General features: G+C 50.7%; 1 protein-coding gene across 1 annotated transcript; it reads left to right on the top strand.

Annotated features, from left to right (window-relative positions):
• The first annotated feature begins 5687 nt into the window (after positions 1-5687).
• On the top strand, positions 5688-8989 carry CDX2 (caudal type homeobox 2). Its single transcript, XM_050333159.1, has 3 exons — positions 5688-6189; positions 8494-8639; positions 8822-8989. Exons 1-3 carry the CDS (start codon positions 5688-5690, stop codon positions 8987-8989), a joined length of 816 nt encoding a protein of 271 aa, XP_050189116.1.
• Positions 8990-25143: the final 16154 nt, after the last annotated feature.

Here is a 25143-nt window from a genome sequence, read left to right as displayed (position 1 = left end):
TCCACAAAGCATCACGCCCCTCAGGGACGTATACAGTTATGGCCTCACAAACAACAAACTGTCTACACGGGACAGCATCACCCTGAGTGTTTGCCCAGTGGCGGATTTTGCAGGACTGAGCTTGCCACAAAACACAGGCTGAGGGCGATGGTGGTATGGGGCAACCACCCCGTAGTGTCTTGCCACGGAAGGGCCTGAAGCAAGCAGGGGGAATAAATCAGCAGGACTAGTGTTGCAGAGACGTGGGAAGATGTGCCCACGGGGCGTGCATCATCTCCATGCTGAGGTTACGTTTCAGTGCTGGGAGACGTAGAAAATGAATGAGTGATAAAGGCAATGAAGACATCAGACTTTATATTGCCCCTGGGAGGCGGGGATAGCCCAGGGACTCGCTGGTGGCAAACGTGTGCAAACCATTTCACAGCTGGAATTTGGTATTTTGCTTGGCGTGGGAGTCGACACGAGTGTTAGTGTCTCTTTCCCGCCATCTGGACCAGGGCTTGTGGTTTCCGAGGGAGCAGCGTGTCTCTGGGTGATGGCTGGAAGGCCGGGGAGCACCCCCTGTCTCGAGGTCCCGGCCCGACCGTGCCTCGCTGCAAAGTGGAGAGCGGGCGGCTGGGGAGCACCGCGCTCCCGCTACATCCCTCGCCGGGCGCTGCCAGTGCCGAAGGAGCCAACAGCGGCCCTGCGTGCTGCGGGGAGCGTGGGCGGGCGGAGGGTGTCCTTGGCGAGCAGGGGCGATAACAGCCGAACTCTGGGCTCCCTTCCCGGGAGCTGGACCGCCCCCACCCGCGCCAGCCGGGACTGCGCCGTCGGGGCCGCCCCGCGTGTGTTCGCTGCCGGGTGACTCACGGCTCCCGTGACCGGATCAGGCCCCGGCTGTCTCAGGTGGGACATGCCAGCAAAGTCCGGGCACAAGCGCTCTGCAGGCGGCTGGGGCGCGCTGGTGCAGCTTTCCTTACCCGTGGCATTTAAAAATGATAAAATAAAACAAAATAATAAAATAATAATAGAAAGGTCATAAAATCCAACCAGAGCTATTTTCTCAGCCAGCAGATGTATGCCGGGGGCTCCGGTTTCGGTTCACCAGCGACTTCCAAGACATCAGAGCAATGCCAAGCCCGTGTAAACAGGGTCAGGGAGTGCAACAGGGATCAGCCTTTGGTCCTCCTGCGCCGGACAAACCGAGCATCTCCCCAGGAGAGGGTCTGGCCACTGGACACGAGCGGCTGGGGTCACCAGCACTGGCCTCTGGCTGTACGAAGCCTCTGGTGTATAGTATTATTTTTCATTATTTTCCCCCTTCTTTTCTGCTTACATTTCTACTTCCTGAAGGGGAGCAGGGCCTGGAGATGTGAACTCGGGCCTGGCAGCACCTGTGCAAAGAGGCAGGGCAGGCCGGGGCCGCGGGGCGGCCCGTAGCGGATGCTGGTGAGGGGCGGCGGTGCCCCGGCCTGGCACAAGGTGCCACCTCCCTCCCCGTCTCTGCTTCCTTCCCAGCAACGCGAATCCGCTCGGGCGCGATCGCTTAGCATCGAACCCGCTCCCAGAGGCATGTGCTTAAACAAGACGAGTATCAAGCCCACGATAAAAGTATTCTGCAACGTAATCTACATCAAAGCCTCGGGGGCTGCCGGCTTGAAAAGATCCAAGATGTTTTCTAAGTCCTTATCATGTCTGTGCTTAAGGGGAGTCATAAATTCCACAGGTCGGACTAACTAACACACGATTCCTCCTTCCCTTCTCTCCTCATGGTCACCAAAGGGCTTTCAGGAGGGCTTTTTTTTTTTTTTTTTTTTTTAACCTTGCAAACAAAGCTGCCGGTTCCATGTCACTAAGGTTCTCCCTCATACTCCAGCCCAAGATTTTCCCAAGTCACATAAAAATAAATTCTTTAAAGCACAAAACTATTAGAAAGTAAAGGCGGTGAATCCGCATTCCCACAAGGGTCCCACTGAGTGGGAGCAGCCGGTGGAGGAAGGATCGCGGGCTTCGCGCGGCACTCGGCCCTTCCCGAGGCTTACGGGCAAGTCTCTGGCCCGGGACGGGGTTCCTCATGCTGTGCTGCTGGGCCCATTATCCCCCAGTCCGCCCCAGCCCGGTGGCCCGAGGCGACGTCGAGCGGCGGCTCCTGGAGCGAGGTGTCTGCTCCAGACCCGGGCACGGGCCACTGCCTGCCCCCGGCATTCCTCCGCAGTCATGCCGCTGCCCTGAATCCCCCTCAGAATAATGTCGGAAATTATTTTTTCAGTTTAAGACGTAAGGCTGAAGCTGAAGGAGGAAGGCGGGGTGCCCGGCGTCTGCCCAGCAGTCATCAAGGCGGGAAAGGGGAAGATGCTTCCCTGGAAGTGATGTTCCCCCCATCAGGCACTTGTCGGCTTGAGAGGCGTTGTGTCACATTTCCCCCTCACGATCTAACGAAATAGGGGAGAGAGAGAAGGAAAAAAAAAAAAAAAAAAAACCCAAAAAAACCCCCAAAACCAACGAAAAAAAAAAGAACCAAAACAAAAAAAGACAACAACAACAACAACACAATCAAAAAACACCGCTCGAAGGAAGCAAAGAGGGAGATTTCAGGCCTTCGCCCGCGCTCTGGTGTCGGGGTTCGGTCCCGGGATCCCCTCTTCTCTCCCGGAGCTGCAGCTCTGGACCAGAGTCGGCGGGAAAAACCGAGACGAAGGCATCAGGGAGCGGGCAGTTCCCTCCTCCAGAACGGAGGGGAGAAGAGGGGGAGAACCCGGCCGAGAGAGAGACCCTCTCTCCCCACACTCCGCGGGAAGCCCCCATCTCTGGGCAAGTCCCCACAGAAAGGGGACAAATCCTGTGCCAGTCGCAAGGAAAAGAAGCCCGACCAGCCTCACAGGCAAGCAGATATGCCCGGCTCGGGATCCCTCTTATTGTAAGACAAGAGGGTCCCGGCAGCAGCATATCATCACCCCCGGTAGCCGGGCAGATCGCTGCGACCGGTCGGGTCCGGGGAACAGCTGCGCGGCCGCGGACGATGTTCCGGAGCATTTATCCACGGGGAAAGCGGGACTCATCTCCCCCGGTTTAGGGTAGGGGACGGCTGGTAGGGCCGGTCTCCCCAGATCCTGCCCGTACGCCGGGGGCAGCTGGGATCCCTGTCCGAATGGCAAAGCAGGTAAGCAGAGCCGTGCGCTCACTGTGATGCCAGGTGTTTGCAGTGCTGCATCGGAGCCTTGTCCTGCTCCTTCGCCGTCCTCCCCCGACTATCATCCGACCCCGCGGCCGACGGCCTGCAGCCCGGCCAGCATAACCTGGCATCGGGTCTCACCCCGAAACGCTGCCACCTGCCTTCCAGGGTTTCACTGACGGAGCCTTAAGACACAGAACCAGCCTGTTTCGTGGTAGGTCAGGGTTCTCGCGCTTTTTTTTATACAATATGTTCAGAGTTTTGTCATTTTATTGACCCCTTTCTCCGTTTATGGCACCATCAAATTCACATCTGCATAGATCGGTTCTGTCGGTGCTTATCGGGACAGGCGGTTACATTGAAGGGATACAGCATTTCTTTTCCAGAGTTACATTTCAGTCTCCTTCTCAGAGAGCACTGGGGGCTTTAAGTCCCACTCCCTCTCCCCGGTACCCCAACGCTGGGGCGGGAGTGGGCAACAGAGAGAGAAATCCCTTCAGAGAAGGCGGCTAGCAGGCGTCCCTGCATCCCTGCTGTTGTGTTGCTGTTATCGTAGGGTGGCAGCCGCGGCAGTCAGCGATAGCCTGAGAATGACAAGTGACAGTGTGGGCGCAGGCATCACCGGCTGTGTGGAGGGTGGGGGTACCCCGTTCCTCGCATCCGAGGTATTCATAGCGGCTCCGAGGGGGCCGGGGGTGATCTCTTCCCCAGGAGCGATGCTCTGTCCTTCCACTCCTGAGCGTCCCGGTCTCACAGGGCCACCGATAATGGACCCCTCTAGATATTTAGGAAGAGGTAGCTGAATTATTCCCACTGGCATTAAAATATGGCCTTGCGTCAGCCCCACGCTCAGCGCCAAAGGGCCCAGTAAAATGCGGGGAAGGAGAGGGCAGATTTTCAGGGAGCGTGGATTGGGAGATCTGCCTCTGCAGATCTGAAATCCGCCCTCAGCTGCAAGACTCCCCGTCTTGCACACTCCTCAGTGTGCAGAACAGCCACCCACGTGGAGGGAAAAATACCCTTGGGACATAGCCGCAGGGATCTCCGTACTTAATACCCGGGACACGCGTGTCCGGGATAGCGCGGGGCCTGCGGGAGAGGCCCGATAGGACCCAGCCGCAGTCACCCCAAAGGAGCGGGAGAGCCAGCGAGGACGGCTGAGAAAGTGCTGCGCTGCTCCGGCGAAACGTGCTGGAAAACGGAGGGACATTCCCGTCCCCATCCATTTTTTTCTCGGCGGGTGAAAGGTTTCCTCGCTGTGTCATGAGAAAAGATGCGAATATGCAAACGTCGTCTCGCATTGTCCCCGCTCAGGGTGAAAAGTTAAAGCATAAAAGCGGCGGGGGGAAGCTGAGAGGGGGTCGCCTCTTCAAAGGGGACTGGCTGGGCCGGGGGAGCCGGCTGCCGCTTGCCCGGGAACCGCCCTTCCAGGGCCAGCATTTCCAGAGTGTTTCCAAGGCGTCGGGGAGGGAAAAAGTGAGTGTGCGTGGCGGGGCAAGTTGCTGGTTTCCCCGCGGGATCGGCCGCGCCACAGAGAGGGAATCGCAACTTGAGGTGCCAGGCTCCGGAGGCTGATGATTGCCCCCTTGGGGAGAACTACCCCCTGCCTCGATCCCAAGGACCCCACCGTCCCAAGGACGGAGGGATGATCCGACCTTGCTCTAGCGGTGGGTCCGTGGGCAGTGGGTATTTTAGACGAAGACATACCCAGTCTTCGTCTTTTCCCGGACCCGGGGCCCAGGCTAGGAGTGCTCGACCTCGAAACTCTGCAGGCACACGCGGAGGAAAGAGACAGCACCCTCGAAATGGGGATTTCTCCTCTTACCTCTACTTCATCGCCCGATGGGGCCGGGATTGGGTGGGAAGCGCATTGGAAAAAGCAGTAGGCCGTCGCGATGGGATTTGTTGCTTAAAACAACCACGACAAAATGCCTTGTGGATTTTTAATCAAAACTCCCTCCTCTTCCGCCCCTTCCCCCTCTACCTCCCAACCCCAAGCACGGAGAAGAGCTGGTTAAAGTGCTGCCTACAGATCGGCCGCGATACACGGGCTCCCATGTTCCCACCCTCGCCCTTAGATCTCCCTCTCTGTCTTTTGCAAGTCTCTTGATTTCATCCTTTGAACCTGTGATTGGAGGTTAAAGTGCACCAGGTTGCAATGGAAGGAGGAAGCTCTTAAACAATAAAGGCTTGAATATTTAGCTGTGATCAGGTCACTGCCCTCTCCTTATCTTTTTAAATGCAAATCGTCTTTTAGGGGTAGTAGCTATATACCCAGCGCCTCTCCACGTCACCTGCCTTTGGTGTGTCTGGGCCATTACTAATAGAGCCTTGTAAACAATCGTTAATCATGTAAGGGCTGCTGGCCATTGGATTCGGACCGGGAGCGCGGAGGAGCGCGGAGCGCAGAGCGGGGCCGCGGCCCCTCCGCCTGCCCCCTCCCCGCCCCAGGCAGCCCGGCCCCACGCAGCAGGCGCGCCGCGGCGAGAGCCCCGAGCAGCATGTGGAGAGCCGCCGCCGGGGCACCGCCAGCATGTACGTGAGCTACCTCCTGGAGAAGGACGGGCCCATGTACCCCGGCCCGGTGCGGCACTCCGGGGGACTCAACCTGGCGGCGCAGAACTTCGTGGGCGCCCCGCAATACGCGGACTACGGCGGGTACCATGTGAACCTCGACGGCGCCCAGTCCCCCGGCCCGGCCTGGCCTGCACCCTACGGAGCCCCGCTTCGCGACGACTGGGGCACCTATGGCCAAGGGGCACCGCAGGCCGCCGGTGCCGTCCACGGCCTCAACGGGGGCTCCCCCGCCGCCCCCATGGCCTACAGCCCCGCCGACTACCACCACCACCACCACCACCCGCACGCCCACCACCACGCCGGCCCCGCGCCCCACTGCTCCTCCGGGGTCATGCAACCCCTCAACGCCGCCAGCGCCGCCGCCAGCGCCGCCCCCGAGCCGCTCTCCCCCGGTGGGCAGCGCCGGGGCCTCTGCGAGTGGATGAGGAAGCCGGCGCAGCCCCCGCTCAGCAGCCAGGGTAAGTGCGGCCCGGGAGGAGGCGGGCGGGGGGCTGCCCCACCGACGGCTCCACTCGGGCACCGACGGCACCCCGTGCAGCGCGAGAGAGCTTTTTTTCGGGGAGAGCTCCCCGAAACAAGCCCCCAGAGGGCCGGTCCTGGGAAGCACAGGGCTGCCGGGCTCCACCGACAGCCCGTCAGCGCTGCCGAGAGCGGCCCCGCTGCGGTGCCGGGCCGGCTGCGGTAGGAGTGGCGCTTCACCGGGCAGCAGCCGCTACAGCCCCGGGGGCTCTGTGCCTGGGGCGCGCTCCGACGGAGCAGGGTGGAATGGCCCGGATCCCGAGGAAATGCTCGCTCTTCCTCCCACTGTTCCGCTCTCCTGCTTATAACCACTTAGAAGATTTTTATAACCAATTATAGTCATATAAATCATCGGCCGGTGTCGCTCCGCATTTGTTTCTGAGTCACTGGGCGCCTGCCCTTTATTAAGGTCTCCGTGCGGCCAGGCCTCCCGGGTGGCCGTCCGTCGATCCCTGGGGGCTATGCCGTGCCCCTGGCCGGGCCGGACCGTGCCAGCGGGGCCGGGAGGTGCGAAGGCGTGCCCCGCCAGTGCCCCGGTGGCGGGAGGCCCGTCCCGGCTGCCGCGAGCAGGACGGGTCAGACCGTGGCCGGCGCCACACTCCCTTGTGATGTTAATACCCCCGCAGACTCTCTCTTTTATTCCCCCCCCATCCCCCCGCATCTACCAGGACAGTTGCATGTCCCCCGCTTTGATATACGCCTTCCACGACTGCTGTCTCCTCTTTTTTCCTTTTTTTTTTTTCTTTCTCTTTTTTTTTTTTTTTTTTTTTTTTTTTTTAACATTTATATATAGTGGCCGGAAAAAAAAAAAAAAAGGCTGGCGACTTTGGCAGTAAATAACAAGTTGTGGCATTCTCCTCTCATCCCATGCCCTGCGCGACCGGTGGGGACGGCGGGCTCCCCGGGCGGTGGGAAGTGGGGATCCCGGTTACTCCCGCGGCCGCCGCGCCTCGGTGCCCCGGTGCCGACCGCTGGCAACTGCTACGTCCCGGGTGACGGTGGCAGTGGAGCTCTTATAGGCCCGTCGCGCTTCCCACACAAGCCCGTGGTGTTCCCACAGTTCGAGCTTGTGCGGTGGTGGCCGATCCCTTGTCTCCATTCAAATTCTGCCTTTGGAGCCAGTGTTTATGTTAATGTGCAGAGCTGGGGGGATGAAAGCGCCTGCCGCCATTTGTTCAGTAGTGGTAATTCAAACAGAATGTGGCTGTCATTAAGGCTTTGAGAAGGGTTTTTCTTTGATAAGATCTCCTTGTCCTGCATTGTTTGGGATTGTGTTCCCTATTCACTGGCTCTAGGGAGTTTTCTCTGATCAGGCTTGTATCTTTACAGGGTGCTTTTGTTGTGGTTTTCAGAGAGTTTACCTGAACAAAGTCAGCTTGCTAGCCACTAAGCACCTTGGGGGCAGAGACTCCCCTTCGGCTCCCTGGGGAACGGGAGGGCAGGGGACACAACCAGTTAAACAAGAAACCCTCGGGAGAAAGGAGGTCACCGGCTGCGGCGATGCACTCTCATCGGCCACCCTCTGGCATCCGCCTTCGGATTTTGTTGGGTTTGGATTTTCGGAGTTTGGTTACGGGTTTTGTTTGGTTTTTGTTGTTGTTGTTGTTTGGTTGTTTGAATTTGTTTTGTTTCGTTTTTAATTGAGCGCTCAAGTTGCATGTCACACTTCTGGGGTCTCTAAGAAATCCCTAAGTCTCTTCCCCGACGGCGGAGCAGAAAAGGGAAAGGTGGGCCGGGAACCGAAAGGTCCCCGATGCCGCTCCCGGTTCTCCACCCGTAGATCGGTGTTTCTCGTTTAGAAATTAAACCTCCGGATCCTGAAAGGGACTTTTCTTTCTCTCCTTTCCCGCCCCCTCCCAACCCTCCTCTCTATAAAAAGTTTGTTCTCGCTGGAGAAGGCAAAACAAAACCGAAACCCAACAAGTGCACACTGAAGGTATCCCCGCGCAAGGCAGGGGCCTGCGGTAGGACCAGGGCTGGCAGCCCAGGCTGAAAGCCTGAGCCTGGTTTGCCCTTACCTGCGGCATGCAGGTAAGGGCAGATTTGTATCCCATTTCCTAAGGAAGTGCGGAACGTCGTCTCTCCTCTGCTGCGCTCAGTAGAGCCCAGGGCAGGAGGAAGAGAGCAGAAAGCCCAGGGAGGGGGTGGGGGGACTGCTCCTGATCGTTCTGCGCCACAGAGGGGAAAGCCACGACCAGAGCCTTTGGCTTTGACTTTCTCAACCACGGCTTTGTTCTCCGCAGTAAAAACCAGGACGAAAGACAAGTACCGCGTCGTGTACACTGACCACCAGCGGCTGGAGCTGGAGAAGGAGTTTCACTACAGCCGCTACATCACCATCAGGAGGAAAGCGGAGCTGGCCTCCAACCTGGGGCTGTCGGAGAGACAGGTCTGTCCCATGAGTGGCGCTCCCCACGTGTGGCCGGGCTGCGCGGAGGCAGGGGTGCACGGGACGGGGCTGCGCGGGGGGCGGGATGCTCGGGGTTGGTATGCGCTCTCGGTTCGAGCCCCTGAGAGGGGTCACGTTCCCGGCAAACTGCTCCCCCTCACTCCCCTGTCTCCCACCGGCAGGTGAAAATCTGGTTCCAGAACAGGCGGGCGAAGGAGAGGAAGATCAACAAGAAGAAGCTACAGCAAGCGCAGCCCGGCGGCGCAGAGCCTCTCAGTCCCAGCGCCTCACTGCAGGGTCCCGCGGCGGGGGCGGCCACCGCTGGGCTCGGCCCCGCCGCCCCGCAGTGACAGAGGCCGTGGACAGCGGTGCAGGGACTACTGGAGGGCGCGGCCGGGCAGGGCCAGGCCGGGCCGGGCTGGGCTGGGGGGCACGGTGGGAGCCGTCCCTCATGATGCACTACACCGCCCCACGGGGCCGGCCGTGTGTACAGATGTACAGTGTAGGTGTCTCGTCGTCGGGGGGCAAGCGTGTCCATCGCTTTATTAATATTATTATTATTATGTTTGGGTGCTTTTTTTACCCCGGAATTTGTTAGATAAAATGGGGGCACTGCCTGCCAGTCAACCCCCGGTATATCTCAGGGATTGGTCCAAAAGACCTTAGAAATGCTGTTGGGCTAATGATGAATTTTAGCAGGAAAAAAAAAATTAAAACACTTTTTTTATTTTATATTTTATTTTATTTTATTTTCTTCTTGCAACCATGAATATGCATTTGTTCATCCTGCCCTAAGGGTCGGAACAGACAAGATAAGACACTGTTTAAATGTTCAGAAGTGAATTGCCTAATGTTAGACACTTGTAAAAGAGCCCATAAATCCAGTGCTGATTGTCATCCAGCCAGATTTATTAGCTGTAGTGCAAAGAAGTTGGAAGAATTTTGTTTCTTCTGGAAAAGGTGTCCTGTCATACTAGAGTGAGGAGCCTTGTTTGCATGTGCAATATCCTATTGGTTGTGTTAGATGCTGTTTCTCACATTCTTACAATTTTTGTCTTGTTTGGAGGGTTTTTTTTCAGTTTTCCAAAGTTGCTTTGACTTTATCAGCTTTCTGTAGGCTTCATCACAGCTCCACCAGGAGCAGAAATCCTCAGAAAAGCCCGTGCTATACCAGAGCCCACCTTGCACACGTTATGGCCCATTTCCACATGCTAGCTAAGATGGTGGGGACTGGAGGAGAGATGCCAAACAACTCACCTTAGATAGAGGTGAAAATAAGAAAAGTCCAGCTGATTTGGACAGATCTCCCTGGCTGTTTGCCCTATGTACTTCTTACTTATGACTGGGAGAAACCCCACTGAGAAGTGAGGCCATACAGACAGGTTGGGGGTGTCACGTTGCTACTCCATTTGCCTTCTTGGAGGCACTTTGGTTTTTTCCTTACTGAACCTTTCTTATCTTTTTGTTAAAAGCCAAAGACAAATGCCAACAAGTATCCACAGAACTGCATGGAGAGAACTGGTTTGCCAGGGTCTGGCCCTACTGACAGGGTAGCTCTCTTTGCTTAAGAGAATTTGGGGAAATCATAAGAACCAGACCCAAAGCCTCTGCACTGAGTTTTGGCTGCACGTAGCTCCGTGCCTTGCTGAGCCAGGGGCTGACAGTCTGACAGCGGACAAGTGGCCATGCAAACCTGATTCAGGGCTCCTGTGCCTGGGGGAAGACCACGGTGGGAGTCAGCACTTCTAGTTCAAGGAAGCAGCTTGATTTTGTGCCACGTGTATAGTCTTTGAAGTGGGTCTGGCCAGGAGACATGGGTGCAGCACCCAGGCAGTTATGCTCATTACGCATGGGCTTGACACACAGCACGTCTTGCCGGGTCCAATGTCCATGGTTCACTCTGCATCAGAGGAAGGTAGGAACCAGATCCATCTTTATTTGACTCTAAAGGGTCCTTGGATCTTTCTGGAGGAGTTGCTTCCCTGGGAACAACTAAAGCTGAACAGCACTCAAACTGAGGGGCCTTGGCTCTGCAGCACCAGAGGAGAGCAGTTGCACCAGGGATGGCCAAGTTAGGAGGATTTGCAGGCACCATGATCCACTCCTTCCTCTGAGGTCTCCCCGGGCACGGGGGCTCTCGGGTGGCAACAGCCATGCTGCAGCCAGGGTGCAAGCAGGCCCCTGGCGGTGCCACCCCTTCGAGGATGTCCTCTGGCGCCCGGGGCCACCCCCGCAGCATTGATCCCGGCCCGGCTGCTGCCGGAGCTGCTGCGCGTTGCTGCGATACGCCTGTCAATAAACCCTGTTTGGATTGTGGAGCAGAGCACAAGGTTTGTTTGTTTAGTGGTTAGAGGTTCAAAAGTCGGCATTGTCCCACTGCAAACGAGCACAAGTTTTTTCTCCCTAAGGAAAAGCTGTCTGCGGTGAGAGGGAGGGAGAGATATCGGTGGGCCCTTTTATTTGCTTCCAGGAATAATTAATGGCAGTGCAAAAAAAGATGACCACGGAGTTATGAAAGACCATCAATAAGTAAATTAATCACAAAGGATCTGGGGGCGTAAGAGGTGCTGCTTGGTGTGGGGTTTTTGCACCTCCCCGTGCCCACTGGGCTAGGGTGACAAGGAACTGGCAGAATTCTGGGCTCTTTACTGCAGTGGTGGCACACAGCTGCCACTGGCACCAGACCAGGCATGGCAACTTTTAGGACAGTCCCTGCAATCTTTCTGTAGTGTGCTCTGGGTTGATTTTAATACTGAAAGTATCAAAATGTCTCTTTTTTTGCCTGTAAGACTTATTTGAAAGAGAGTTGCTCCCACTGAGGTGAACTGCTTGATGTCCACAAAAGTTTTATGTCTCCAAAAAGTTTATTAGATACATATGAACAAGCCTGACACATTTTAAACATCCCCATTCCAGATCTCTTCCTCTCTTTGTTAACAAACATTGATTTTCTGAGCTCTCTTCACATTCGTGACTATGGTAATGCAGAACTCAAATTTCTCAGTGTAAGAAGGAACCAACCAAGCAAACCATATCCACACCCAATCTCAAATATGTTCCCTCTCCCATCCCCAAACAAGTAAACCGCCAACCTTCTGGCTTCCTTCCTATTCCTTGTGTACCATAAAGGAATGTGAAAAGGCACAAACTTATTTATTTGGGTGGATATTTATAGCCATCTGAATCAATTCAGTGGCTGGACCATGACATTGAACCAGAAGTTCTGTTTATGAGAGCTGAACTGATTGTAGTGACCCCCCAACCAATCCATAGGTATTTTCATCCCTCACAGAACTCTCCACTTTCCTGCAGCAGCAAGCTGAGCCAGATTGGTGGGGCTCAATGGGTCAGAGTTGCTGTAACTTGCTTGCCTGGCAGAATCTGGAGCAGATGTCCTTGAAAAAAAATCCAGGAAACTGGGGGGTTTGGTCCCAAAGTTGCAGAATGGCATTTCCCTGCTCTCCTCTTGCTCTCACTTCTCCTTTCCTGCTCCTATCATGGTACAATAATGAAACACTTAGGATTCCTTCTCTTGCATTAGCTCTTAGACAAATATCAGAATTTCTCAAGAAAGCTCTTTGAATTTGGGGTAAGTCAACAATATGTGTCATAGCCCAGCATGGGGAGAAAATAAGGTACTTAGAGGACTTGGATGGCATCTGTATCAAAGGTCTGTTTTCTCTGATCTGGAGTATCATTCAGGGGCACTTTATGTGTCACCAGTCTGATGGTTGAGCACTCTGGATCTGCAGGATGAAGATAGTAAGCTTTTAAAAAAGTAATAAATAAATAAATAATTCAGCAGTAAGCAACAACTTCAGACACACCCCCCACCCAGCCTTTTTGCCCACACAGGTGACTTCTACGAGGCAGGCTGTTTCCATCCATGGGTAAAGGAGTGACTAGAAGTACACATCCCAGCCATATAGCAGAGGGCAGAGACCATCCTTGAGAAGCCAAGGGGGGATTTTGCTATGCATGACTTAAATCCTGGCTCCAGAGGGCTGTGAGGGGTCATAAGTTTCTCTTTGCTACTCCATCAGCGGCTGGTGTGGAAGAGGAAATAATGGAGTTTCCAGTTCTGTTGACACAGCTCTGCTGGATGCAATGCTTCATAGCCAAAATTCATGACCAAATACTTTCCCTCAGTGCCAACTGGGTAATGAAGTGTGCTGAAGTTTAGAGCAGTTACAGCTGAAAGCAAAAGCTGAGTTGGTGCCAGAGAAGCAGCACTGGAGGCCTTCCAGGAGCAGCTTGTAAAGAGTAACAAAAGTCAGCAGGACACAAGTCTGTTGAAGACACTTCCAGCTGCACAGGTAGCTCACCAAGAAAACAGGACCACCGTGGTATGAGAGGTCATGGGATGAGTGGGCTCATGTAGCAGAGGACAAATGCCAGCAAGGTGCATATAGTAAGCTCCCCAGCAAAACAGCTCTGCTTACTGGCAGAGAGCCATGGCAGAGAAGTGGCGGGAGCTTCTGGGAACAGATGGGGCCAAACCCTCCCGGAAGCCTTTGCAGCCTGTGGGCTTTGCCCCAGATAAGCTTCTTGGTGGAGCAGGATATTCCCGCTCTCCTCACTGATGAGGAAGGACTGCTTCCTTCTCACCTGCATGTTCTGCCATGCTGTGACTGAGGTGAATACAGCTAGTTTCCTCTAATTAATGTCTCAACTTCTGCAATGCCCCCAATTCCATTCTCAGTTTTTGACACTTTCAGAAGTCAAACTTACCTTGAAAAAGGGCAATGGACAGTTACTTGCAAAGGAATAAAAAAAATCTGAGCTATTCACAAAAACAAATAGTTCACTGTCAGGAGGCTGGAGTTAGGGACCTGGGAATCCCCTGTATTCCTAAATTGAAGTATCATCTGTTTTGGGATGACACCCACTTGATCCCCTGCAGATGCTTCAAAGTAAGTACAGGAAAAGAGAGGATGAAAACTCACAAATAATTCTCATTACATGTTTACACGGATGTCTAGATACTAATCTGTGGTGTTCATTAGGCTCCAGTCCAGTTAACCATTGGCAAGCAACAGGAATAATTTTCTCCTTGTTCTGAATTTCCTCTAGTTATACTAATAACAAACCTAACATAATATCTAACATAATCTATCTATCTATAATAGATAATCTATTTAATACAATATCTAACCTATTGGTCAAGGTAGATATTTTGATCCAATTCTTCATATAAACAGAAGTACATTACCTTTCTTAAGTGTGCTTCATAGAATTATTCAATACTGTAGGTTGAAAGGGACCTTTAAAGCTCGTCTAAGTCCTACTCCCTGCAATGAGCAAGGACATCTTCAACTAGGTCAGGTTGCTCAGAGCCCCATCCGACCTGATTTTGAATGTTTCCAAGGATGGGGCATTCACCACCTCTGGGCAACATGTTCCCGTGTTTCACCATGATCATTGTAAAAATTTCTACCTTATATCTAGTCTAAATCTAACCTCCTTTAGTTTAAATTTCTAACAGCTCATTTCCAACCTGCTGATCCCTAGCATTTGAACTGGGCAGAAGAAAAGTAGACAGATGCCAAATATAACACCTGGATTCATTATCTGCCTCTCTGCTCCCCCACACCCAGCTGCAACAGGCAGGGCTGGGAAAAAAAGCACTGTTTCTAGTGTTCCAAAAGAAGAGAACAAGCCAAACAGAGCACATGGCCCTTTCCTGCTTTCAACATTTTTTCTTCCCTTAGTCACCCAGGTATTTTTTGGCAGCTGTTGCAAGCTCTTGTAGTTTTGCTTTTGAGTCAGATCTTGTTCCCCTTACATACCTTGCTGCCTTCCATAGAGTCACATCCCATCCTTCAGATAACTTGCATAGACCCAAAGACCTTTGTGAGAGAAAAGCTGCCTTATCTCCTGCATTCTTTGGAAAGGGATGCTCCTCACTGCTTTGTCCCTTCAGACAGGACAAGCTTTCAACCCTGGAAACCAAGATTGCTTGGGGTCTGTTTTTAACATGCCGTGGTCTGACCATGCCAACAGAAAAATCACTCAGGGTTACAAGACTTGTTTTGTCCCTTGCCTCCTTGAGTGACAACAGTTAGGGCTTTCAACAAGGGCTTGCTGGTGAACAAGTCCCTGGAGAACATCCTGATTCAAAACTGAAACAGAAACCAGGTGTATGATTCAGCAGCCCTAACGATCATGTGGTCTCAGATTTTTAAGACCACAATTCTACTTTTAGGTACCTGAAATGTAATACGGGCAAGACATAGATACCAGAGGCCATCTGAGCCTCCAAAGGTGTTTAAACTCCTAAATCAAGCAAGAGCCAAGACACATTAGGATCCAAGAATTTTCCTCCTTTTTCTACAGTGTGAAAATGAGTCAATCCCTCTCACAGAGATTTTAGGAAGTGATATAAGGATCTGTGTAACAGGTAACTACTGAGGTCTCTATAAAGATAACTCAAGTTTTGGATTACATTTTAGGGAAAATCCAGTCCTCGCCTAATTTAGGGTGGGGTTTTTTTGTTAGTTGTAAAATTTGAGAATGTGAGAGGGAATTTACATTATTGAGAATCACCTCCTATCAGCAGTATCAAAGAATTCTTATTTTTTGGTATTGCTGACAGGATTTAGTTTAAAATGAAAATGTGCCCCTCCTAGAATCACAAATTACAATAATAGAAAAAATCAAACCTCTCATTTGTCATGTATAGTAAGTGCAGTATATCTGGTAGTTATGCTCATTTTTTTACATATGCTTTGATCTTCATCAGAACACTTATATGCATCTATGGAGGTAGAGGAATCCACAGTGATCTGAAAAGGGGTCTCTAAAAACATCTTGCGCAACTACTCCCAGGAATGTAGTGACTCAGAAGAAAAGGCAACTTGCTCTTATCAGGGGTGTATTTCTTCCTCCAGGACTTCAATCTAGAAACATGATCCTTTTTCTGTTCCCAGTAACGACATCCTGCTCTTCCAAGGCCAGAGCAACACTTTGGACCTACCCTTCCATTCTCAATAACTGCCTCACCAATCTCCTCTCCTGGCTCCGAAGGTGTTTTCTATCCTGAGAGGCTTGGTGTCCTGATGGCTCCTGCCAGTAAAACATGCCCTTCTTTATCTCTTTGCCTGTGGGCACATGTTCCTGAACTGGAACAGGAAAAAACAGCCTCCACACTAGTCCAACAGAAGCAACTGCTTGAGCTGGGCCAGAGGGAGCTGACATGGCAAGGGTTTAGCAGCCCAGCAAAGTCTGTGGGGGTCCAGGGGTTGGTGGTATTCAGCCTCCTACCATGCACATCCCTACCCAGGCATACTACCACAGACACCTGAAAACCTGCTTCCTTCCCTCTCGGCCTAGTAAAGTAATCCTATATTCTCGGCAGGCTGGGAGCTACCTTCACACAAATATCCTGGTGCTGCTGCCTTACGCATGAGACAGAAAAATTCAAGTGTAGAATGAGAAAGAAAAGAAGGATTTTTCCTGTCTCAGAGATAAGGAGTAAGATCATTTCTGCCACACCCAGGGGAAGAGTTGGGGCTGCAGTACCAAGTGCTCCTGGGGAAGGGAGATGCCCTCAGAGGTACCTGCCCCTCCCTGCATAATGCAGGTAGCAGTGCCACTCACCCCAACCTGGCAGCTGCCTATGCTCTGTGAGGTTCCTGTGGTCTGTGATGTGCTCTGAGGTCCAGAGCCAAGGGAGAGCCTGCTTAGAGAGACATAAGTAAATGCACCACGGCATCTTGCAGAGCCCACAAAAAAAGACAGGAAAGAATGACAGCCCAGCAGCCACTGCTCCTTTCCAGGCAGGTCCTTCTTGTTGTCCCACCATGCCACTCCCTGTCTACCCAATCTGCTCAAACCACCAGTCCCTTCCTGACAGCCCAGGGAAAAGCAAGGGCCAGTATGAAATGTTAGAAGCACGTCAGCATAAACTGATGATTCATGCTGGAGGAATGAACAGTGTGTTTTTATCTGACTTCATATGTTTAACTTCACTCAGTATATTTTCCCTTTGTGAACATCATGCTCTACGTATTCAGTTTTACAAAAGACATGAGACTGCTTTCTCCCAAATCAGCATGAGCTCAGGTCTCTTCAGCAGAGAAAATTCAAGTCAGTCCTGGTTCAGAGGCTCTCAGCCTGGCTCACAAATACTCATTGCTCTGACATCCTGCAACATCAAAACCCAAGGGCAGAGTACTTGTCTTGCAAAGTCAAGCTCAATGTCGAGGCATTTCTTCACTCTCATGGAAGTTTTCTAAAGTCATCAAGAACCAACTTAGGAAATAGAAGTCTTCCTTACTGCTGTCAAGTCACCCATATGATAAGTGAAGGTCAGGCTGAATCCTTACATCTGTCCTAATAATTTGAAAAGTGCCAAGAAATATTCCTGGGCACTGCAACTCAATCATCTGGGTTTGTAAATGGTTCACAGCCAGCCATTGACTTTTGCTTGCCCAGGAAACTTCTGGGCATGGTTTGAAAGTTGGGACAAGCAAAAGACTGTCCCTGAGTGTGGTTTGGGTGCAGCCAACCTGTCCTAGAGGGTAGCAGAGAAGTCATCACCATATGGTGACAGTAGGGCTCAGCATTGAGGAATGATGCTCAACTTATGGGTGTAGCTGTAGCCTCAGATTCCTGAGTGGCATTGAAATCATGTAAACCAGTTCCGGAAAGGCATTCCTTCTCGTGTTTCTTTGAAGAAGTCCTGGCTACCTAGAGATGTGAACATACTTAGTGAGATGTTCCAGAAGATCTACTCTTTTCTACTTACTTCCTCAGCAGGAAGACAAAAGCAGCAGAATTGGGGTAGATGCTCCAGCTGTGCTGAACTTACAGGACTGATGTCTTCTGTTCTTGCCCAGAATTTAGGCTCTGCTCTTGGAAGGGCTGAACCGTCAGGATGGGGACAGCTGCCAAAACCTCTCTGCCAACTCCAACCTCCTGGCACGCTGAGCAAGAGCAACCTGAGTCTTTGGTTTCCAGCATGGAATTGCCAAATATTTCTTCACAGCCAAAACTGTTCTCATTGCAGCATTTCTGTGCTGTGGGGCTGGAATTGAGTTGGGACATGCTCCAGGAGCATGTGCTCATAGCATCAGGGAGGTCTGGGACCACAGCTGGTCGCTTCCAACCTGTAACAGAGTCCAGCTGTGATCCCCGTGCTGCTCATCTGCTCAGCAAGTACCTTCTACTTGCTGCCTGTATCACCCAGCCTCCTCTTCTTTTAGCATTCACCTGCCCCCTTTGCTTCTCCTTGTGCTGAGACAATGCAGCACTGCAGCTGCAGGAAAAAGGGGAGGGAGTGAAGAAGGAAGAAAGGAAGGAAAGGAAGGAAAGGAAGGAAAGGAAGGAAAGGAAGGAAAGGAAGGAAAGGAGTGTCTGCGCTGTGGCGGCGGGGCCGGCAGGTGGTGGTGTGGCACAGCCCGCCCGGCCCCGCCGGCAGCTCCGCCCGGCCCTACCTCCCTTCCCTGCACCGTCCTGGCCCCGCCGGCCTCGTGAGGGTTGGCAGTGGGCAACTCCGTAAGGGGATTGCTTTCTGCCAGGCCCCACATGCTCCGCTGGGCTACTCCCATGCCTGTCGCGCCTGAGGGGTTGAATCGCAGGCATCAGACCTGGCGGTGGGAACTGCATTAGCGCCTCGGAACTGTGGTACTGCCTTGATCAGACCTCATCAGAGGAATCTGGCACATCCTCCCTCCCTTTCCTGGGCTTGTGCCACCAGGTATCGATATGAGGAGTTTTGAAATCGGTTAACATCCGTTTACCACAGGGCGGCACAGCAGCACCAAGCACAGTTCCACTTGTCCACCTCTCTCTGCAGTGTTTTTCCTTTCTTCAGGCACTTGTTGCGACTGCAATACAAGACATCAGCCACTGCTGTCATGTAAAACACGACTCCACAGAGCAGAACCTGCAAATGTCTATGGCACCCTCTGGAGAGCTCAGGTGGCACTGAAGAAAGACGTTATACGTCCTACATAAACCATGCTTGAATGGCTGAACAAATCCATGCTCTTAGGTTTTCTATCCTCAGTTCACACACATTATACCCCTGCTATCCTCCCTTACAGCTGCTGTCCAAGAATCTAAGCCAAAACCCATTCAAATCGGTCCCATTGGCTGCAGTTATCTTTGGACCTTGGCCTAGATCTCCTTTACTGGCTCTTGGCTTCATGCCTCTTCCATGCCCTCATTTGGAATAATCTCTGCCTATCTGAAGGCTCTCTTTCACCAAATTTCCCTTCGTCCCAGTTTGTTTAGGATGCCTCTCTACACTGGGTAAATGATAGCTTTAGAAAGCATATTGGAGTGTAGCAGGGACCATCTAAGAGACAGCAGAAGATGTCAAGATTACTGGCAAAGTGGAGTATGTTCTGGAGTGACAGAAGGGAAATTAAGGTGGACAACATCCAAGATGTGTTGGGCCACAAAAGGAAACCTAAGCAAGGCAAAGGAACTTTTCCAGTAGCTGCACTGCATTCATGTTCCTGTGGGTAACTCTCCTGGTCTCCATATCCTGCAGAAGCTCCTATGTCAAAGATAGTGCAGATGCAGGTGTGGGGTGAGTTGTTTCCAGAATGAAAGAGATGGCACTTTTTGCAGAATAACGAATATTTTGTTGGATTATTGAGTTGAGCTGTCTCATCCAGCTGCTTCTCTTTGGTATAGAAACAGCAAGCAGAGAGGGCACACTAGTACTTTGGATGAATGTGATATGCCACTGCACCCTCGGACGTAGATGTCACTGGGATGTGACAGCTTTCTGGCTCCTGACCATTCATTAGTGGTTTCCAGCTCTGCCCTTGCCTGACAGTTCCTTCATATGTATCATTGTTTTCTGCCCCATGTTTTATTCCATAAAGGAGAGGAGGCTTGAAAGCAAATTGTGTCTCTTCTCCTCCTCTATGCCACTTTCCTGGCTCCCAGCTCCAGCTCCTTCCCAAGACATAGAAGGAAGTACTCTCTCTTTAGTTGGTCTCTCCCTGGATATTTTTTCGTTCCTGATGCATCCTCCTCCATGTTCCACTCCATGCTCCACAACCAGGCATGGAGACAGGCTGGCATTGACATGGCCCACAGATGTGGTTGTCTTCCTTGGCCCTGATGTTAACCTGTAAAAGCCCTATCTCTTCTGAGCTTCCCTCTCCCCACTCTCCCAAGTGTTTATAGGTTTACAACCAGTGAAGAATGAAGCCCTGACCTATCTAGTGACCACATCTGAAGAAGAGGCAGAAACATTAAGATTTTTCAACAAGCTATCACTGCTCTCAGCCTTGTATCATCTAATGGCTGCGAGGGCAGGATTTTTCAGTTCTTCCATGAACAGTGCTGCTGTGTGGCTTACCTCAGTTCTCAGAGCCAAGTTGAGAGTATGGGATTAAAGCAGGCATAGGAGCAAATGGAACTTTGCTGGAGCAGGACATAAATCTGCCACCCCAAATGGATTTTTATCTCCCACATCTCTGCAGTTTTTCTGACAATTTCCAGTACCTGCATATAAACAAACTGAGATTATTTTTCCCAGGAACTGTGAGGTAGCTCTATGAGATATTTTGCCAAAAAAGAGCTTCACTTAGAGCCCTGAGCAAGCTGGACTATAAGCACCTGATTTGTCAAAACCGGGAACAGCTGGAACAAGCCCTGCATGTAACAGTGAATAAACACTATTGCAGAGAAACTGCAGGAAATGGAAATCTCTGCCAGAATCACAACACTTTCCTTTAGTGTATGGACCAGGAGGAATGTGGAGATGGGTTGGGAAAACACCACCACATTACAAGGGCAAATTAAGCTTCTGCGAGGAAGGTGCAAGCTGCAATTAACAGCTAAGTAAAACACACAAAGCACCTGGTTTCTATATCATGACTTGTTCCCTAGAAGCGAAACAGCATTCCCAGCTAATGACCTCATTGGTGTCATAATCCCGTAGCTGTTGAGGTCTTGGCATTACATCAGTTACCGTTTTTCTTCACCCTTCTCTGTTAATGCCTCCCTCTGGCTTCTCCCCATCACAAACCAAAGTGCTTCAGCCTTCACTTGCCTCTCTTTTGACCCCTTCTGCTTTCAGTGCCAGCTCATCCTTCTGCCTGTCCACTCACTGATGGTGTTGCTTTCAATCACTACTTGGAGCACTGTTCCTCTACTTGCCCTGTAGGCCTATCCTCTCCAGCTCATGCTTTTGAGCTCTGGGAAACTGTTCCTGCTAATTTCTCTAGCAAGTCTCTAGTAAACCAGAAGTTGCTTAAAGATTTAATTTTCTTCTCCAATACTTTTCGTTTGGCTTCTTGGGAGGCTGTTTTAAAGAGAAGGGAATACACTCCTTGCTAACAGGGCAAGAAACAATATAACTGCAACAAGTAAGAATTGTTGGATGTTAGGAAAATGTAGACATGGTAGAAAAAAGGATGTACTGGACCAAAGAAGGTGGGAAATCTGCAGGTTTGTAGGCCTTAGTGAAGAAGACAGAGTACCATGTCTGAAGTGTTACTTTGGGTAGAAGCACGAAGGGGAAAGCTCAGTAGTTCCAGTTTAAAATCTCATTTTGCTCCTTCAGGGATGCTCCTAAGGAATATGTTTTATTGCTGTATAAGGGTCATGCAGCTCTATGCTTTACGGTCCTTTCCTCTGCCTTTACTTCCACCTAATCTAATGCACAGCTCAAAATGCTGTCTTGCACACCTGACATCAGATGTACCTCTTTCTATTTGAAGTAAAACTGTCTCACTAAAGTCTGTGGGATGAATAGAACCAATTCACTGATGATGAGGCAGCAGAGGATGAAGCTGTGAGCAGGTTTCCAAACACACCTCCAGGAACCAGCTGTGATTTTAGCAACAAGTTCTACCACATTCATTCTAGGGTAACGTATTTGGTGCCTTCAAAGTAGAGGGGCTTTTCCCCTCCTCCCCCTTTTCGGCAATTTTCATTCTTGGGGTAAAAAATCAGCTTACAGAGTGAATTAAAAAAATTCCAAACCAGGACTTGCTATTCCGCCAGCTTATCTATAGAAATGTCACCTCACACAGTATCACCCTTAGCCAAATACTGACTCACCAACAAGGGCCTAGCATTGAAAAAGGAGAGAGGGCATACCAGATGAAAGATCAGCTCTCTCTCGGAAGGTTGGCAGGGAGTGAGAGGCACGTGCTTGAATCAAAAGGAGCTGAGCAGTTGTGCTGAAGTGTGGTTAAAAGCCAGGATGCAAGGGAGATCCTTTGTTACTGCTTGCTGCGGAGAGGTAGAGCCTCCTCTGCAAGAGGGGGTGTATTCAAAACATGACTTGGAGCCCTAAGATGCCGCACCCAGCTGAGGCTCCCAGCAGGTAACTGTTTGCTTTTCTCTGGAGAAGGGTTTGGGCCCAGGGAAATGGTGTTCAAACACAGGTCTCTGCACAGTCCAGTACCTGGTAACTCTGCCCTAGCTCCACCTTGGTCCTGAGATAGCTTGGTCTCCCAGTATGGGTTGAGGGTATCCTGTGTTGTCTCCAAGGGGAGCTCTGTTTCCTGTTTCCAACTTTTTCTTACACCAGTGAAGTCACTAATCTTTGCCTGCCTCTGTTCAGTGTTCTGAGGTCCACAGGGAATGTTCAAAGCACGCAAATACCTAAATAAATAATGGCACACGTTGCCCCTGCTCAAACAAAATACCATCATGCTACCAGTCACTCTTGGGGACAACTTTTCCAGTATCCTCTATCAAGTTTAGCCCTGTAAGTGGAGACACAAACCATTATAACCTCTGCTTTCTGAAACCGCAAAATGTGGTTTACTTTTTAATATTAAGCACGCTGTGCCAAGGTTTCTTTGAGCAGATGCTTTTCTCCTCCTGAGTCAGGATCAAAGAACAGGGAGAAAACAAAGCTGCCATTGTCACCACCTCATTGTACCCAGATCAGCTCTTTCACGACACAAAGCCCAGCAACCCCTCTTTGCCAGTGTTCTACACCTCTCTGAGATGCTTCTATTCTTAGTCTGTTGGTCTAGCTTACTCTCATCTCTTGAATTTCTTCCCTTCCTATGTATTTTTGGGTTGTTCATGAAGAATATACCTGTTTGACAAGGTCCCTGCCTCTTATGCCTAGTGGATCCTGGCAGAAGGAACCAGACATCAAGGCTCTGGTGAACATGCCTAAAGGCAGCTCATGTGGAGGCAGCACAACTGCAGCCTCTCCTCCTTCCAGGGGTGCTGATGCTGGAAGCAAAATATTTCTGGAACAAGCCCTGATATGAGGCAGCGAGTGTGTTGGACCTTATAGTAGAGGAACCACGTGTATGCGTTTCCTGCCACATGAATGAAGCTGGCCAGTCCTGACTCATCACTAAGGCATGCTGGAGAAAGAGGACTCAGCTCATTTCCTTTGCGTTTTATTTGTTCATGCACATGTTGTGATCCCAAAAACACGAGGGAACAGAGGAGCTGCATACCAGGACAGCAAGTGGTAGGAGGAGAGGAGATGAAGACAGGTGGAGGCTAGGAGAAGCCTTACCTCTCTCCATGCACTTTCCCCTTTTCTCCACCATTCTTTGGGTTCACAGCTAAAGCACTGCCGGGACACATGGGTGCTGGCAAGGTGCACAGAAAGATATTGTAAAGGCTGTTGGAAGCCAGTGGGACAGGAGCAATGAAGATAAATGATAAATGTTAAATGAACGTAAGTAGTGGATAAGTGAAAGTTGAAATGTTCACTGTTAGTATGTGTTTGATTGTCCTCCCTAGATGCTAAACCAGACACATTCTTGACTGATATAAAAATATCCTTGAAGATGTAGCCATTCTTATCCCCATCCAAGGTAGAAGAAAGCAGGGAGGGAACTGGCTTTCTGAGTCACAGTTTATTGGAAGACGTGTTTGCATGTGTGTTTGCATGGATTGCTTATGCTTATATGAAAATGTCTCATAAAGAATAACCCTATAAGCTATTGGGAGTGAAGGGAGCCCAGTGGTATTTCTTTCTACTCCCAAAATAAGCCTTGAACCCCAGCATTTAACCCCCAGCTGACTCTGTCCAATCTGGAGAACAGACTGTAAGGTGCACTGCCCAGGCCACCAGTCCCTTCTTTGGTGGTCATTGCAGGGCTGGCATCCCATCCCTTGTTGCATTTCAAAGCACTGAAGTCTTCCTGAACAATGTTTCTTCTCTCAGCCTGCAACATCTCTCCTCAGCTCTGGTCATGGCAGCAGCAGCAACCACAGCGTGGGAGGTAGCAGCCTTCAACGTCAGACTGGAAAGATTTTCACAACTTAGGGTAAATCACTGCTTTCAGAATTGATTTATGGTCATAATTATTCATAAATGGAGGGATTTTCAGGCAAACATATGGGTTTGTAATTGAGGAGACAAGTACAGTCTTGCAATCCTACTTTTCATATGGCCATCACTGCAGGGTCCTGGGACATCATCCTATGTGGAGGAGGTAAAATAGGGGTCAGCACAGAGTGTGCATGAGCTCCTGTTTCCCTTGCTTAGCTTCTGCTAAAGCATGGCCCCAAAAGGAGCTGCAGATGTAGCTTCCCAGATGCCAGCAGATTCTGACCTGTGTGTGACTGCAGCCCTGACCTGCCAGCTTTGGCCTAGCTGTGTACTGTTCACCTTAGATGCTCAGCCCTGCTTGGAGAAATGAGAGGTCCTGCCTTGTGGTCTTTCATGGAATGACAATCAATGTCTCAGTAGTGCAGAAGCAGGAGAATGCTTTCACTGCAGTGTTGGGGGGTGTATCTGAGCAAAGTAGAAGCAGCAAAAATACTGCCTGTGCAAAGTTCAGTCAAGACTTTCATCCTCACTTATCTTCCCAGAAGACGTAGGTAGAACTGATGTCTCTACAGTCTGTGGTGCAGTGGATGCCAGAGCCAGGGAAGGGAAAATTGCCCGTAATCTAGCTCGGTTTTTCTTTAAAATAATTAACAATGAACACATACGATTCTTGCGGACATACGTCTCCCACACCTACCTAAAGGATTTCACTATTGCCCAAGAAGGAAATAAAAAGACATCTCAGTTTTTCATCTCTTGCCTAATTTAAAAAGTATTTTTAGAATGTTTTGTGGAAATCCTGTCCTGAGGTTAAAGGTGATTACATATAAATAGTACACTATTCCATAAGGGAAGTGTATCCTAGGAAGATGGATATATCTGGATGTTTTTGGTGAGACGGCACAACTCTCCATGTCAGCCTTGCCTTTTTCCAGCACTGTCTAGGGCTGGCTGTTCTGTCAGGTGAAGTTACCATAAATCTTTAGCTCTACAAAGTTCCAGAGCTGTCTTAATTTAGTTAATGTTAAATTTTCCATTCGTGCAGTTGTAAAAATGTGGAAAAAATATATATATATGTGCTAAACCCATAAACTATGTCAACTCTCAGGAAAAAAAATACTTTATTCATTTAAACTAAACCTTACAGGTCTGATTCTGCTTCTATTAATAAAAATACTACCTTGATACTGTGGACAAACGATTCAAATAAATTGTGCAAGTTCTTTGCTTTCGCATCAGTGTACAAAGAAAATCGAAACTGAATGCACTATACTA

This window comes from Myiozetetes cayanensis, unplaced genomic scaffold (assembly GCF_022539395.1).
Source record: "Myiozetetes cayanensis isolate MyiCay16 unplaced genomic scaffold, myiCay2020 scf5-8, whole genome shotgun sequence".
Taxonomy (NCBI): domain Eukaryota; kingdom Metazoa; phylum Chordata; class Aves; order Passeriformes; family Tyrannidae; genus Myiozetetes; species Myiozetetes cayanensis.
This window is presented reverse-complemented; position numbering and strand designations above follow the sequence as displayed.